This window comes from Balaenoptera ricei, chromosome 6, assembly GCF_028023285.1.
Source record: "Balaenoptera ricei isolate mBalRic1 chromosome 6, mBalRic1.hap2, whole genome shotgun sequence".
In the NCBI taxonomy this organism is placed as follows: domain Eukaryota; kingdom Metazoa; phylum Chordata; class Mammalia; order Artiodactyla; family Balaenopteridae; genus Balaenoptera; species Balaenoptera ricei.
This window is the reverse complement of record NC_082644.1, coordinates 102,687,874-102,701,111: the sequence shown is the minus strand read 5'-3', so window position 1 is coordinate 102,701,111 and position 13,238 is coordinate 102,687,874. Positions and strand designations below refer to the sequence as shown.

At 48.5% G+C, this 13,238-nt stretch overlaps 1 protein-coding gene across 9 annotated transcripts in view; it reads right to left on the bottom strand.

Moving 5' to 3' along the window:
- The window catches only part of RGS3 (regulator of G protein signaling 3), a 130,137-nt gene that overhangs the window by 49,440 nt on the left and 67,459 nt on the right, over positions 1-13,238 (bottom strand). For 2 of the 9 annotated variants that reach the window (XM_059925390.1, XM_059925397.1), the window contains one exon: positions 4,490-10,681. The exons of the other annotated variants lie outside the window; for them this stretch is intronic. In XM_059925390.1, coding sequence (XP_059781373.1) covers positions 10,574-10,681 — 108 coding nt within the window. In that variant the 3' untranslated portion in view covers positions 4,490-10,573. Of the gene's footprint in view, positions 1-4,489; positions 10,682-13,238 lie in introns of those variants that run through there. 9 annotated transcript variants of the gene reach the window in all.

Sequence of the window (13,238 nt, the reverse complement as noted above, 5' to 3'; positions counted from 1 at the left end):
AAAAAAAAGAAAAAACAATTGGTCAGAAGAACCTAGGGGCAAGATGGGAATAAAGATGCAGACCTACTAGAGAATGGACTTGAGGATATGGGGAGGGGGAAGGGTAAGCTGGGACGAAGTGAGAGAGTGGCATGGACGTATATACACTACCAGATGTAAAATAGATAGCTAGTGGGAAGCAGCCGCATAGCACAGGGAGATCAGCTCGGTGCTTTGTGACCACCTAGAGGGATGGGATAGGGAGGGTGGGAGGGAGGGAGATGCAAGAGGGAAGAGATATGGGGACATTTGTAGATGTATAACTGATTCACTTTGTTATATAGCAGAAACTAACACACCATCGTAAAGCAATTATACTCCAATAAAGATGTTAAAAAAAATAAAAGAACAAATATGTGAGAACAGGATTATTTTTTAAAAAGAGTAATGAGAGGATACTTATCCTAATATAATGTAAAAGCACTGGAGCAAATAACTGTTTGGAAAGAATGAAAAGCATTTTTGCTCATAGCATATACCAAAGTAAATTCCAGATAGACTAAATGTTAAAAGTTGAAAAATAAAACCATAAAGTTCAAGGTGTGGGGGGAAGTGAATATTGTATAACCCTGGGGTGGATATCACAACACTAAAGGCAAAAAAATATTTTTTTTAATTTATAAATATGATATTAGTCATCAGAAAAACACAATTCAAAACCACAATGAGATGCTATTTCACACCCACTAGGATGGCTATGATTTTAAAAAAACAGGAAAATAACAAGTGTTAGAGAGAATGTGGAGAAATTGGAATACTTGTACGCTGATGGTGGGAAGGTAAAATCATGAAGCTACTTTGGAAGAGAGTCTAGCAGTTCCTCAGAAAGTTAAAAAGAATTACCATTTGATCCAGGAATTCTACTCCTATGTATATACTCAAAAGAAATGAAAACATACGTCCACACAAAAACTTGTACACAAACATTTATGGCAGCATTATTCATAATAGCCCAAAGGTGGAAACAACCCAAAGATTCATCAACAGATGACTGAATAAATAAAATGTGGTATAGCCATACAATGGAATATTATTCCACCATAAGAGGAATAAGGTCCTGATACATGCTACAACATGGATAAACCTTGAAAACCTCATGCTAAATGAAGGAAGCCAGTCACAAAAGACTTAATATTACATGATTCCATTTATAGGAAATGTCCAGAACAAATCTATAGAGACAGAAAGTGGATTAGTGGTTGTGTAGGGCTGGAGGAGATGGGGGAATGGGTGGGTGATAGCTAAAGGGTATGGTTTCTTTTGGAAATAATGAAAATGTTCTAAAATTGACTGTGGTGATGGTTGCACAAGTCTGTGAATATACTAAAAAACCACTGAGTTGTACACTTTAAAAGGATAAATTGTATGATATGTGAATAATACTTCATTAAAGCTGCCACCAAAGCAATTTACAGATATGACTACCTATAAATCAGAAACACCTATAGTTTAAAAAAATAAAAAATAAAAGGTTAATATACAAATATCCTTATTTTATAAAGAGCTCTTGTGAATTAATAAACTATAAGCAGCCCAACAGAAAAATGGGCAAAAGATCTGAACAAGCTACTCACAAAAGAGGTAATGTAAATAACTAAAAGGCATATAAACATCCAACATCTCTAGTACTCAAAGAAATGAACCTACTAAAAAATGTAACAATGCACAGTGTTGGTGAGTGTGTGGGGAAATGGTCTCTTACCCAGACTGTCTCAATTTCCTTGGGACTGAGGGGTTTCCCAGGAACAAGAATTTCCATGTTAAAAAGGGAGAGTCTGGGGCAAAGCAGGACGAATTGGTCAATCTTAACTGGGATTATAAATTGGTACAATCATTCCGGAGAGTAATTTGGCAATAGGTATCGAGAGCCTTTTTTACAAATATATACCCTTTCATCTGGAAATTCTAGTACCAGGAATTTATTCTAACAAAACGTTCATTTATCAACAAGTATTTGTGGTGGGTCAAAGATGTACACTGGATGCTGGGGATATAGCTATAAAGGTTTTTATCTCAGGTTTTTATAACAATGAAATATTGGCAACAACCTAAATGTTGACCTACTGGAGATTTTTTTAAATAAAACTTGTTTCATCTACACAATGAAATACTCTATAGGCACTAAAAATGATGTTGTAGAAGCACATTTATTGACATGGAAACGTGGATACACTACATTGTTAAATGGAAAAAAGCAACTTAGAAAACTGTGGGCAACCCCAATTTGCAATTTGTTTATACACACAAACGTATATGTGTGTATAAACAAATGCCTGACAGGATACACCCCAAAATGTTAACAGTGGTTATCTCTGGGTGTTGGGATTAAGGGTGAACTTCATTTCCTTCTCCTGTTTCAACTGTACTAAATGTTTTCTTCATAATAAACATGAATTACTTTTGTAACAATACAACAAAAGTCAACTGCATTCAAAAAAAAAAAAAAAAACCCACACCTGCCATGCCCTCATGGGTGGAGGGCCAAAGAAGGGGGCTGCAGAGTCAAGCACATGTTCACACTTGATCTGGCAATAACAGCTGCCACTAAGCACAGTCATCCCTTGGTATCCTGTGGGGTGGGAGGTGGGTGGTTCCAGGACCCCCAGCAGATACCAAAATCCAGGGATGCTCAAGTCACTTATATAAAATGGCATGGTATTTGCATAAAACCTACACACATCCCTCCCATATACTTTAAATCATCTCTAGATTACCTATAATACTAATACAATGTAAATGCCATGTAAATAGTTGTACGATGGAAATACTATGTAAATAGTCGCCAGCTCAGCAAATTCAAGTTTTGCTTTTTGGAACTTTCTGGAATGTTGTTTTTTTTTTTTCTATCTGCGGTTGGTTAAATTTGTGGAAGCAGAACCCGCAGATGCGGAGGGCTGTCTGTACCTACTACATGCCAGGCACTTTGCACAGACCATTCCCCTTACTCCTCAGGAGAACCCTGTGAGAGAGATGTCCTTGTCTCATTTGACAGAGGCTAGGTGACGTGCCAGTAATCCCATAGCCAGTGAGAAGCAGAGCTGGGATTTGAACCCTGGCCTGCCTACCTCTGAATCAGGCCCCTGCCTCTACCTTAGCTGCCCCTGCTTGTTCCTGGGGATGGGCAGAGAAAGGTCCCAAGCCACTAGGCCCTCTGTCCTGCAGGCTGGTTCTATGCGGCCCCTTGTCCTCCCTCCCTGCAGACAGTCTAGGGGGCGACAGAAGGACAAATCAGCAAGGGTGGGGACAACGGCAAGGGGAAGGCGTGGCGCTGGCAGGCCAGTTGGCTGAGGTCAGGGCTCAGGGCAGACTAGCCAGGGACTCCTCGCCTGCTGGGCGACATTCAGGAAGCCTAACCACATCCGGCCCCAGGAGTTCCCAGGCCCTGTGCGCTCCCAGTGGCAGGGAGAGAAAACCTCGCCCGGCCTGCTGCCGCCCTGCTAAAAGCAGGAGGAAAACAGCCTACCATCTGGGACCTTCCCCCTGGGCTGGGGATGGCTGGCCAGTCCTTTCCCCAGTCCGGGCCTCCAGGGTCTCCTCTTCTGTGTGAGGAGGGGCCGTGAGAGCTGGTGGCTCCAGGACCCTCCCAGATCTAAATTCTCTGAATCGATGGCGCTTCCTCACAGAGGGCCCGGCAGGAAGAGGAAGGGGGTGAGGCGTCCCACCCAGCTCCCGAAGGAGCCCCTTCCTCTTCCTCTCAGCTCCAATCCCACTACTATTTTTAGAACTGGGAGCGTCTCCGCCAGCCCTGCCCTGCTCAGAGCTCCAGGTAAAACACAGCAGCCCCATTCATTCCGCTCCAGCAAGAACGCGCTGGGAATTTATAGACAAGCCAGCTGACTAGACAACCTCTCCCCACACCATTAGCAGGGCTGTTTCTCACTATTTCCATTACAGCCCAAAGTGGTGACTTACTTTTCCTAATGACAACACAGCCGAGTGAGATGACAAGTGTCTCTAGGACAGTCTGTGCCCCGCCCCGTCCCCAACCTGGCAGACTCTTCAAAGGCCCCTGAAGGGGAGAGCTGAGCGGTGGGTCCTAGTTCCAGCTCTAGCACCAACTACGGGCCCCTGGCCAAGTTCTTGCCCCTCTCTTGGTCTTGGTTTCTACAAATCAGCTTGTTAATCGATTGATCCTGGTGGGGGAGGGAGGAGGCTTTTCAGTTCCACACTCAAAGATTCTGTGGTTCTATCAAAATTCTAGTCACTCATGAAATAAATATTATATTCTCTGCTTTGTGGTGTGTGTTGAGCTGTATTCCCAAATCATCTGAGAGTTGATGACGGGTCTCAGAATGCATTTTCCCATTGAAAATTGTGTTATAAATGGTGGTCAGCTTCCTAGGCTAGCCTACTGAACACTTAATTTTCTCCCACGAGGAGAAATAGCAGAAACCTATATTGTGATAGAATTTAACCAAAATGGAAAATGACTAACATTTAAAAGACACTGTTTTAGAAAACTTACCCTGAGTAGTGTTTGAGCAAAAGAAGATATACATTAAAGGCAATGAAAAATTCAGTGGCAACTTCTGGGGAAGAGTCTGAAGGAGACTTCTGACCACACTAGAAACTAAAGGCACTGCACACAGATTCTCACTACTTCCACTGAAAGTTAGCTTTATGCCATAGACCAGGAGTCCGATTAAAGAACATATGTGTATACCTATATATGTGAAGTTAAAACAAGAGTCCTGTGAGCAGGAAAAAAGAAGGGCCAGGGGAAGATTCTAGGTTTGAAAGCTCCTTGCCACTTTCCCTGGGGCGAGCCTGAAGGAGGCACATTTGGGTGGAAGGAAGCAGGGTTGTGCTTACAATCTGAGTGCCTGTGATGAGGACCCCTTCCTGTATAAGGTCCATAAGTATACTTATTTGTCTCAAGTACATGATGAATATTAACCACGTACAACATTTGCATATATTCACACACATACACTCTTGTTTCAATGTGAAGACCAAAATGTCTGATTTCTTTTTTCTTTAACATGTTATTAGAGTCCTGAGGCTTTGAAGATGACTCCTGGAGATCACCTAAATTCAACTCCCTCATTTTTCTTGGTAAAGAATCAAATGATCAGAGAGGTGAAGTAATTTGCCCAAAGTCACACAGTGAATTACAAGCAAAATCAGGATTTGAACCAAGATCTTCAGAATCCTACTCTGGTTTTCTCTGAAGGCAAGGAGCTCAGTGAGAAGGGAGCTCCACAAACCCAGGGAAGAGAACCATAGGAGCAGTTCTGGGTCTCAGAAGGGTCTCCTTCCCTCTGAGGATGCCCAGAAGTCAGCGTGGATATGGTGGCATCTATAACCCTTAAGTGAGTCTGGCCAGATTAGATTGCTTAAGGCCAAGTGGGGATCCAGGCTCTGGTCTTACAAAGCCGAGGTGCAGTGGAAAAAGCTCTGAGCCAAGAAAGTCAGGAGACCTGTGTTCTAGTCCTGGCTCTGCCACTACCTTGTCCCGTGAACCTGGCCAGGTCACTTCCCCTTTTTGAGCCTCAGTTTCCTCGTCTAGATTCCAGAACATGAGAGGCTTGAACTGCATGGCCCAATCCAATTCTACAACATCTACTGAGCACCTACCAAGGACCAGGCAGTAACAGAATCAGAAATAAATAAACTTTGACCTCCACTGGCTCCCAAGGAGCTCACGGTCTTGCAGGTGAGACATATCTGCCTAACGCACTGTGCTAAAGATGAACAAAATACTGCGGAACACAGAGGGGGAAGCAGTGACTTCTGATGCACGCCTGAGAAAGGTGTCTCAGGGGAGCCTTGAAGGCTGAGGACTGTATGTGTCAGGAGCAGCAGAGGAGGGCAGGCAACATGAGGCAGAAGAAACAGCCTAAACACGAACGTGCATGGGGAATTCAGAGAAGGAAAATAATCCAGTACGGCCGAACGGTGGGCACGAGGCAGGAGGGCAGAGGGAGAGCCTTAAGAAGCAGGCTGGGACCATGGCCTCCCACGATGGTCTTGAAGCGGGAAGTGTGACTGCTCAGCTTCCCCACCCCTCCCAGCTTGGATGGTCCGTGACTGCTGGAAAGTAGGAGAGCAGAGCAATCCAAAGCCAGTGCTCTGGAGCTGGGCACCCAGGTTCCAATCCAAGCCACCCACTGGCTGTGTGACCTCGGGCAAGTTTCTTCTCAAAGACTCAGCGTCCTTACCTATATCAATTGAGTATAATGAGAGTAAATGTGTAAGGACCACAAAGAACCTCACGAGGCTGTAGTGAGGATTAAAGAGACAATGTAGGTGAAGAGCCTGGCATTGCTCCAGGTTCACGGTCTAAGCACTCACTTATAAATTACCTACTGTTATTATTCTACTCTTAAACCAAGGATCTGGGAACAGTTTGGAGGACAGTGGCCCTATTCAGAGAAAGGCTTGAAGAAAGATGAGGTCAAGACAAGATAGGGGGTAAGGCTGTGCTGTCTTCTTTAAGAACAAAAAAAGATAGCAAGATGACTAAGGCGGGAAGAAGGCAGTCTCTCCGCAGCCAGACGGGCAGCAAGCAGGGGAGGGCGGAGAGCTGGAGAGACTGGAAAACAGGTTTTTGGCGGAGGTGGGTGGGTTGGGGGGGTTGGTGGCGGCGGGTGGAGAATATCTGAAATCTAGTCCATTTGACACCCAGTTACTTAGGGTTGAGATTCCAAGTCAGTCAACTGGCAAAATCTGGGCCCAAAACCTGGAGTAGGCTCTCTCCTCACCCTCAACAGGGCAGAGGTCAAAGGCCTCCTTCCTGCACTCATGCTCAGTGCACCTGGGCCTGAACCTGAGCCATCCCCTTCTGCCTTCGGCCGCTGTTCATTGCGGCCAGGTACCCCAAGACTGTGCTGCTGGTCCTCTTGAATGCCAGACTCAAAAGGGGGATGGGGTGACCCCACCACCCCAGTGCTGCTGAGAGCCTGTCTTCAGGACTTCCACCTCGTCTTTCACATCAGACCTCTTAAATCTTGTGTGAAGCTATTCATCTTTTCAGCCTGGGCCACCCCTGGGCCATATGAACTCGAAGTTTATTCTCCACTGTGTAGAGAATCAGGCATCTCATTTTTATTAGTCCTAAAGCATCCCCTCTGGATCTTAAAGGGCCACGATTTCTGCATGCAGGATATCTTCCTCCTGGCTCTTCCTGGAGGAGATGATTGATTTCTCTTACTTCCACTCCTAAAAGGCAAACCTTTCATTTAGAAAGAGCAATGGATTAGGTTGCAAGGCCTTGGCTTGAGGACTAGCTCGGCCTCTTACCAGTTATGTGACCTTGGATAAATCACTTAACTTCTCTGAGTCTTAGTCCCTTCCATCCATAAAACAAGGCTGCTGGGAGGTCTAAGGGAGATAATGCCTGGGGATCCCAGTTGCCATCTCTGAAGCCCATGCTCTCGCTGTGGGGAGCCCTCCCACATTGTGAAATTGCCTGCTCCTTCAACCTGCAGAATGCTCTTGGTGCCATGTATGAGAAATTCAGGCTTGGGTGGCAGAATTTATGAAAAAAGAATTTAAACTAAAGAATAAAAAAAAACAAGGCATACATAAATAAATGTCATCATTATTTCCAACAGGTTCCAACTCCCAAAGGGCCAAAGGACCCAGGCAGCAGAGACCAGAGCATGACTGCTTCCAGGAGAGACTGGGAGTTTCAACAGACCCAGAGCCTGAGACAATAAGAAAACAAAAAAATGGGATCAAAGGATGTGTGGGGAACTTAAAGAATCACTTTGTATTCAAATCGCACAGATGGCCTTTTCAACAATAAATGGTTGTGCTCCCGTGCTCCCAGCTCGCCCCGAGACACACACCAAGACAATTGGCCCATCAGGAAAGAGACCATTGTGTGAGCTTCTTAGCGTGATTTATGTGGAGGGAGGGGCTCGGCCATGTTTCCCGTGATTATGACTCTCAAATGCGATTTCGATGCGTTCATCATCCTGGACGTCTGGGATGGACAGGGCCTCTGAGGAGCAGTGGCCACCCGGTCATATTTCATCTTCTCGAGCCCGTGGAGCCAAATTAATTGTCTCATCGATTTGAGAGGCAGAGCAGCGATGGCGCTGTGGCTCACGACAGTCACTGGAAAGATGGGTCCAGGGCCCTCCAGGAGCTGATGTCTGCTTTCCCAGCAGCCAGCCAGGTCTAGGACCCTGACGGGAGCATCCGCTCCACTCAGCAGCTTGTTGGGACAAGCCAGAGGAAAGTGCTGTCCCCAGGGCTAAGTGCCGCATTCCAAGTCTCTGTTTCCCTGCTGCCAGAGCTCCCCCGTCCTCTGCACCTGTCTGGTGGACAGAGGTAGGTCCCCAGGTCCGGGAGAGAAAAGCTCGCTGTCTTCCCAGACGGGCAATTCTCCTGTGCCTCCCACTCCCCTTAATGTCATTTTGTAAGGGAATCAAATGAAATCATGGTGCAGCTTGCTGTCTGTGCAGACTCAGCTGCTCAGCCTCTCAGAATTAACCCTGCAGGCGGAGTCTCGGCTGATAGACACTGCGGATCACTTGTCCCACTTCAGGCCCAGGCTATTCCCCTGCTGGGCAGGGCATTGGGCTGATCCCGTTAGATTACTGATGCGACGGGTCTGATCTTTCCTAGGCTGGGAGGAGGGGTGATCCGTGGGAGGTAAGGGGCAAATTCTCTTCTGGGCCACCCTTCTTAGGGGTCAAGTAGCCAAAGCAGCTGAGCAAACCAGGGCACAAGACCCCTCTCTAAAGACACGGAGAAGCTCTTACAAGACACAACACGGAGTGTCCAAGCTCCAAGGGGACTTCTCTAAGCTGAAGTCCAGCCTCTCTGACCCCCTTTCTATGCAAATGACCCTGATCCTACACATACCCTTTGTGTGTGAGCTATGTCTGCGCAGTTAGAGAAGGGTGTGAAAGCTGCCCAGCGCTGGGCTGCACCAGAAAGTGCAGCAGGCAGTGAGCAGGCTGAGCTCTAACCGCTGTCCCCTGGTAGGCCTTTTGTCAGCCTCATGGCAGGACGGCCTCCTCTAAGTGTGCTGAGCCACACTTAGCCCCAGTCCCTGACCCTCAGGAGCTCTGCAGAAAGCAAACCCAGTCAGTTTCCAGAGGGCTGTGTTCACAGGATGGAGGGACAGCATAGGCCACCCCTGCTGAGGCTGGGGGCCTGTGAACTTGACCACCTTGGCCAGCTGAAGCACCTATAACTCCCAACTCCCAGGGACATTCTCGGAACTCAGCACTGGTCCCTACCCAGGCCTCACCAGGAGGGGGCTCCGTGAGGAAGGCCCCATCCTTACTCGCATCCACTGAAAGAGTGAGACACAGTGGAGGATGAGGGTGAGAGTGGTGGAGGGACAGGAAACTCTCTCTTCTCATCGCAGAGCCTCCCCTACCCGAGGGTCTGGGCACTCATATACCCGCCTCCCCAGTCATCATCCAGGACGGGCCACCATCACCCATCACCTGGAGGACTGAAGGGACCCCCCCCACAAAAAAAACCTGATCTCCTCACACCCACTTGGGCCCCTCCTTGGGTTCTCTCAACATCTAGAAATGTCCCTGAGATTCTGTGACTCCCTTTCTCAAAAGCCTTCAATGGCTTCCCACTGTGTCTCAAATGCAATCCATACAACATTAACCACCAAAGCCCTGTACGATCTGGCCCCCACCCACTTGGTCTTCCCCCTCACTAAGCTCCAGCTCCAACGGCCTGGCCTCCATTCCTCCAGCACGCCATGCTCCTTGCTATCTCAGGTATTCTTCGCAGGCTGTTCCATCTGTCTGGAAAATTCTTTCCAAAGTCCTTGACTGGCTAACTCCTTTCTTGGCTTAAAAGTTATGCTCTTCCCCTCCCCCACCCCACACCCACACACCCACACACAGCAATCTCTAATAATATTCTCTCTTAAAGGAATCCTTTCTTTTCCTTCATTGATGATCACAGAGTGTAATCCCGTGTGTGTGTGTGTGTGTGTGTGTGTGTGTGTGTGTGTGTGTGTGTGTGTGTTGGTGTTTACGTAATGCTCTCTCCCCTACTAAGACTGAAATCTTGATAAGAGCAGAGACCACGTCCCTCTCATTCTCCATAGTATCTCCAGCTCCTAGCCCAGAGCCTGGCATAAAGTAGACGCCCTAAAAATATCTGATGAATGAAGGAATGAATGCATGAGTTCAGATGAAAACTGAGCGAATGGGTGGAGATATCTTCTGGCAGCAGCGGATCTTGGCATTGTTCTCCGTCAGGGCTGACCTCTCCCAACTTCTCCTGCTGCCCCTGAGGCAGGCGCTGGAACCACGGGTAGCCCAGATGCTATTTCACCTCCTTCTTCCTTGTAGGGAATAAGTTTCTGGGTCTTCTCCATCTGGGGCTTTCTGATCCAGTCTGCATCTGCCCACAGGGCCTCTCACACCACTGTGGCCCTTCTGACGCCAGTCCACACACCCGTGGCGCCACGCCCTTCAGATGACCCTAGGCCCACCATCTTGGTCCTCCGTTTTGGGTCCAGTTGAGGTGAGGTTACTGTGTGGTAGGGGATGCCCAAGAAAGGGTTAAGTTGCCAGAAGCAGAGTCCTGCCCTTGGGTTTGCTCAGCCAATCAGAGTCTGTCCTGATGAGGTAAAGCTTCTATCCTGGGTAGCATTGGTTGAGTTGGCCGGCCCCATCTCCTGCTGGAGAGAGCCATAAGGGTGCAGTTTCTGTGGAACCAGACAGAACTGGAATTAGCTCGCTGTCGACTCGGGCCAGGGCTGCCTGACTCCAGGACCTGCCCCTGCTGCTTTCTAAGGTGCTCAGATAGACCCTGGCATCTCCAGGGCCCCATCTCTAGCCGCCCTGGTGGAGATGACGAGGTGGCACGCACCTTGGTGTCACACCTGTGAGAAGTCTTACAGCCAGAGCACACCCAGGAGGCCTCAGTTTCCCTGCCTGGTCTCAGGAATACAGCAGGTGGCTACCAGGAAGTGACATGGAGCAGTCGTTACATGTGCTCAAAGCGGCAGCATTCAGCTTCAATAAGCAAGGTCACTAGATGAATCTTCCTATATAGACATAACTTTAATAATAATAATAATTCACAGAGTTCTTCTTGTGTGCCACTTTGCTAAGCACATTACATGAGTTTAATCCTCACGAGAACCCTGTTCATCCATCTACTTTACTAATGAAAATCTTGAGTCTCAGAGAGCCTCGGTGCCTCGCCTGAGGTCACAGAGCGGTAAGAGCTCACGCCTCCCATATCACTCGCTATGTTATTTTTGAACCGTCTGTTGGCATATCGGTCTCCACCGCTGGACCGCAATTTCCCAAGGAAAGAATATGACAGATTCACCCGTGCATTCCCAGCACTGAGCTCAGGGTGCACCCCAAGAAATGTCCATTGCCCAGGCCAGCGCTGTGCATGTGGTGGGAGCTCGTGGAGGTTCACTGACAGTGAATGTACAGCCAAGAGCCCTCCGCCCACCCCCATAAAGGACCTAAACTAGTGTCCGGCCCCGAGCAGGCATTTATTTCTATATTTGATTGAATAACCAGCACAATATGCATTTGTCTCTCCCTATTAGCTTAGCCTTAACAACCACAGATAGGACCACCTGTGAGTTATTCTAGATTAGCAGCATGGCAGCGTTCCCCATGGCAGGGAGTTTAGTAGAAGTTGTCCCAGGTGAAAGAAGACAGGTAGTTTCCCTCCAGGGATAGACAATGAAGCAAGAAAGGGGGCAGAATGCTGATGAGGAAGAACGGGGTGGTGAGAAAAAGGAAACTGGGAGAGGAGAGGAAGCCGGCCACTTATTTCTACAGAAAGAGGGAGCACGCAGGCCCACCTGGAGCAGCCTTCCACCTGCCGCGGTCAGCCAGGAGTGAGCCAGAGAAAGGCAGTGGAGCCCCAGAGAAGGGATGCAGTCGGCTGCTGTCTGCCTCGTTGTGTCCTTGTCCCAGCCGGGACCCCAACACTGCAACCCAAGGTCACAGGCACCTCAGACACAGCACAGAAAGTCTATGTCTGCCCCTCCCCCCCACCAGGAGGGGAGTAGACCTGGCCCCTAAGGGCAGCGCACTCCACAGGCAATCAAGTTATACAGAAATCTTGGAGAACTGGACGACTCCAGGTCCTCAACTTTCATGAGAATCACAAAGTTTGAAGAGCTGGGAAGAGCCACCTGACCAATGCATAGATGGGACCACCATGGCAGGAAGCGGTTGCCAAAGGTCACACAGCAGGGGGTGGCACACCTGCCTCTCTACTGTCCTTTGAATCCATCTTCCTCCAATTCCCTCTGTCTTTCCCCAGAAGCATTTCATGTTCAGGGCATATCACATTTATCATGTTTTGCAAATTGGGGAAGAGCTTTTGCATTTTTTGAGATGTTTGAAGAATCCCACATTCCAAGTGTCAGCAAACACTGCTGAAAGGAACAGGGTTGAGAAGTGGCAGCACAGGAGTTTGGGGAGCTGCCTTGCAAAGCCCTCTTCCCCCAGAGAGGCACTGGAGTTGGGCAGACAAGGAGTGGCTTAGGCCTCGGTTTCCATTCTGCAGCAGAAGGCGGAACAGTCTCAGAACAAAGAAAAGGCGTTTAAAAAAAAAAAAAAAAAAGGCGTGCTCCTCAGTGAGGGCTCCAAACAGATTTCAGGCAGAAGTGTTCTGCTTGACCAAAGCAAGAAGCCAGTGTCCAAGCTCTGCTTGACCTTCCCTCTTCTCTCTCCCCTGGAGGACAGCAAGCCTAGTAAAAGGGCTGTGGCCCAGCCCTTGGCAAGGAGGTTCCCGGTCACCTCGGAGGCAGCTAGGACCTGACGGAGCTGAGCGCAGGTGGATGGCCTGTGCCGGCTGGACAGCCACCTGGGCCCGGTGGTTAAGGTTTTTTTTGCTGAAGCACTCCTGGAACCATACGGGGCTGGAGAAAATCCTATATACGGGAACTTCTCTCAGGAAGCATTCTGCACGTGACTAGAAGGAATGAGCTGCTATGACTCTTCCAGTGGGTGTGATGGGGGTAGGGAAGGTTGGGCAGCGAGATCCCCAAGGGGCCTGCCTAACAAAAAGTGGTTACTAACTGCCTTTCAAGGAGGGTGAGCCAAGTGGGGTGTGCCAGCTGGGCAGGGCCCGTTCCCAGGTGAGGGGGCAATCCTGAGGCCGCCCCAGCGGTCGGGCCCTACGTCTTTTCCCTCCTCCCGCCCAACACAGAGCTTCTCCATTAAGCACACGTTTAAAGAGTTTTGATTTGAAGACGCGTCCAGCTGTTGCCTGCCCAGGCTGCC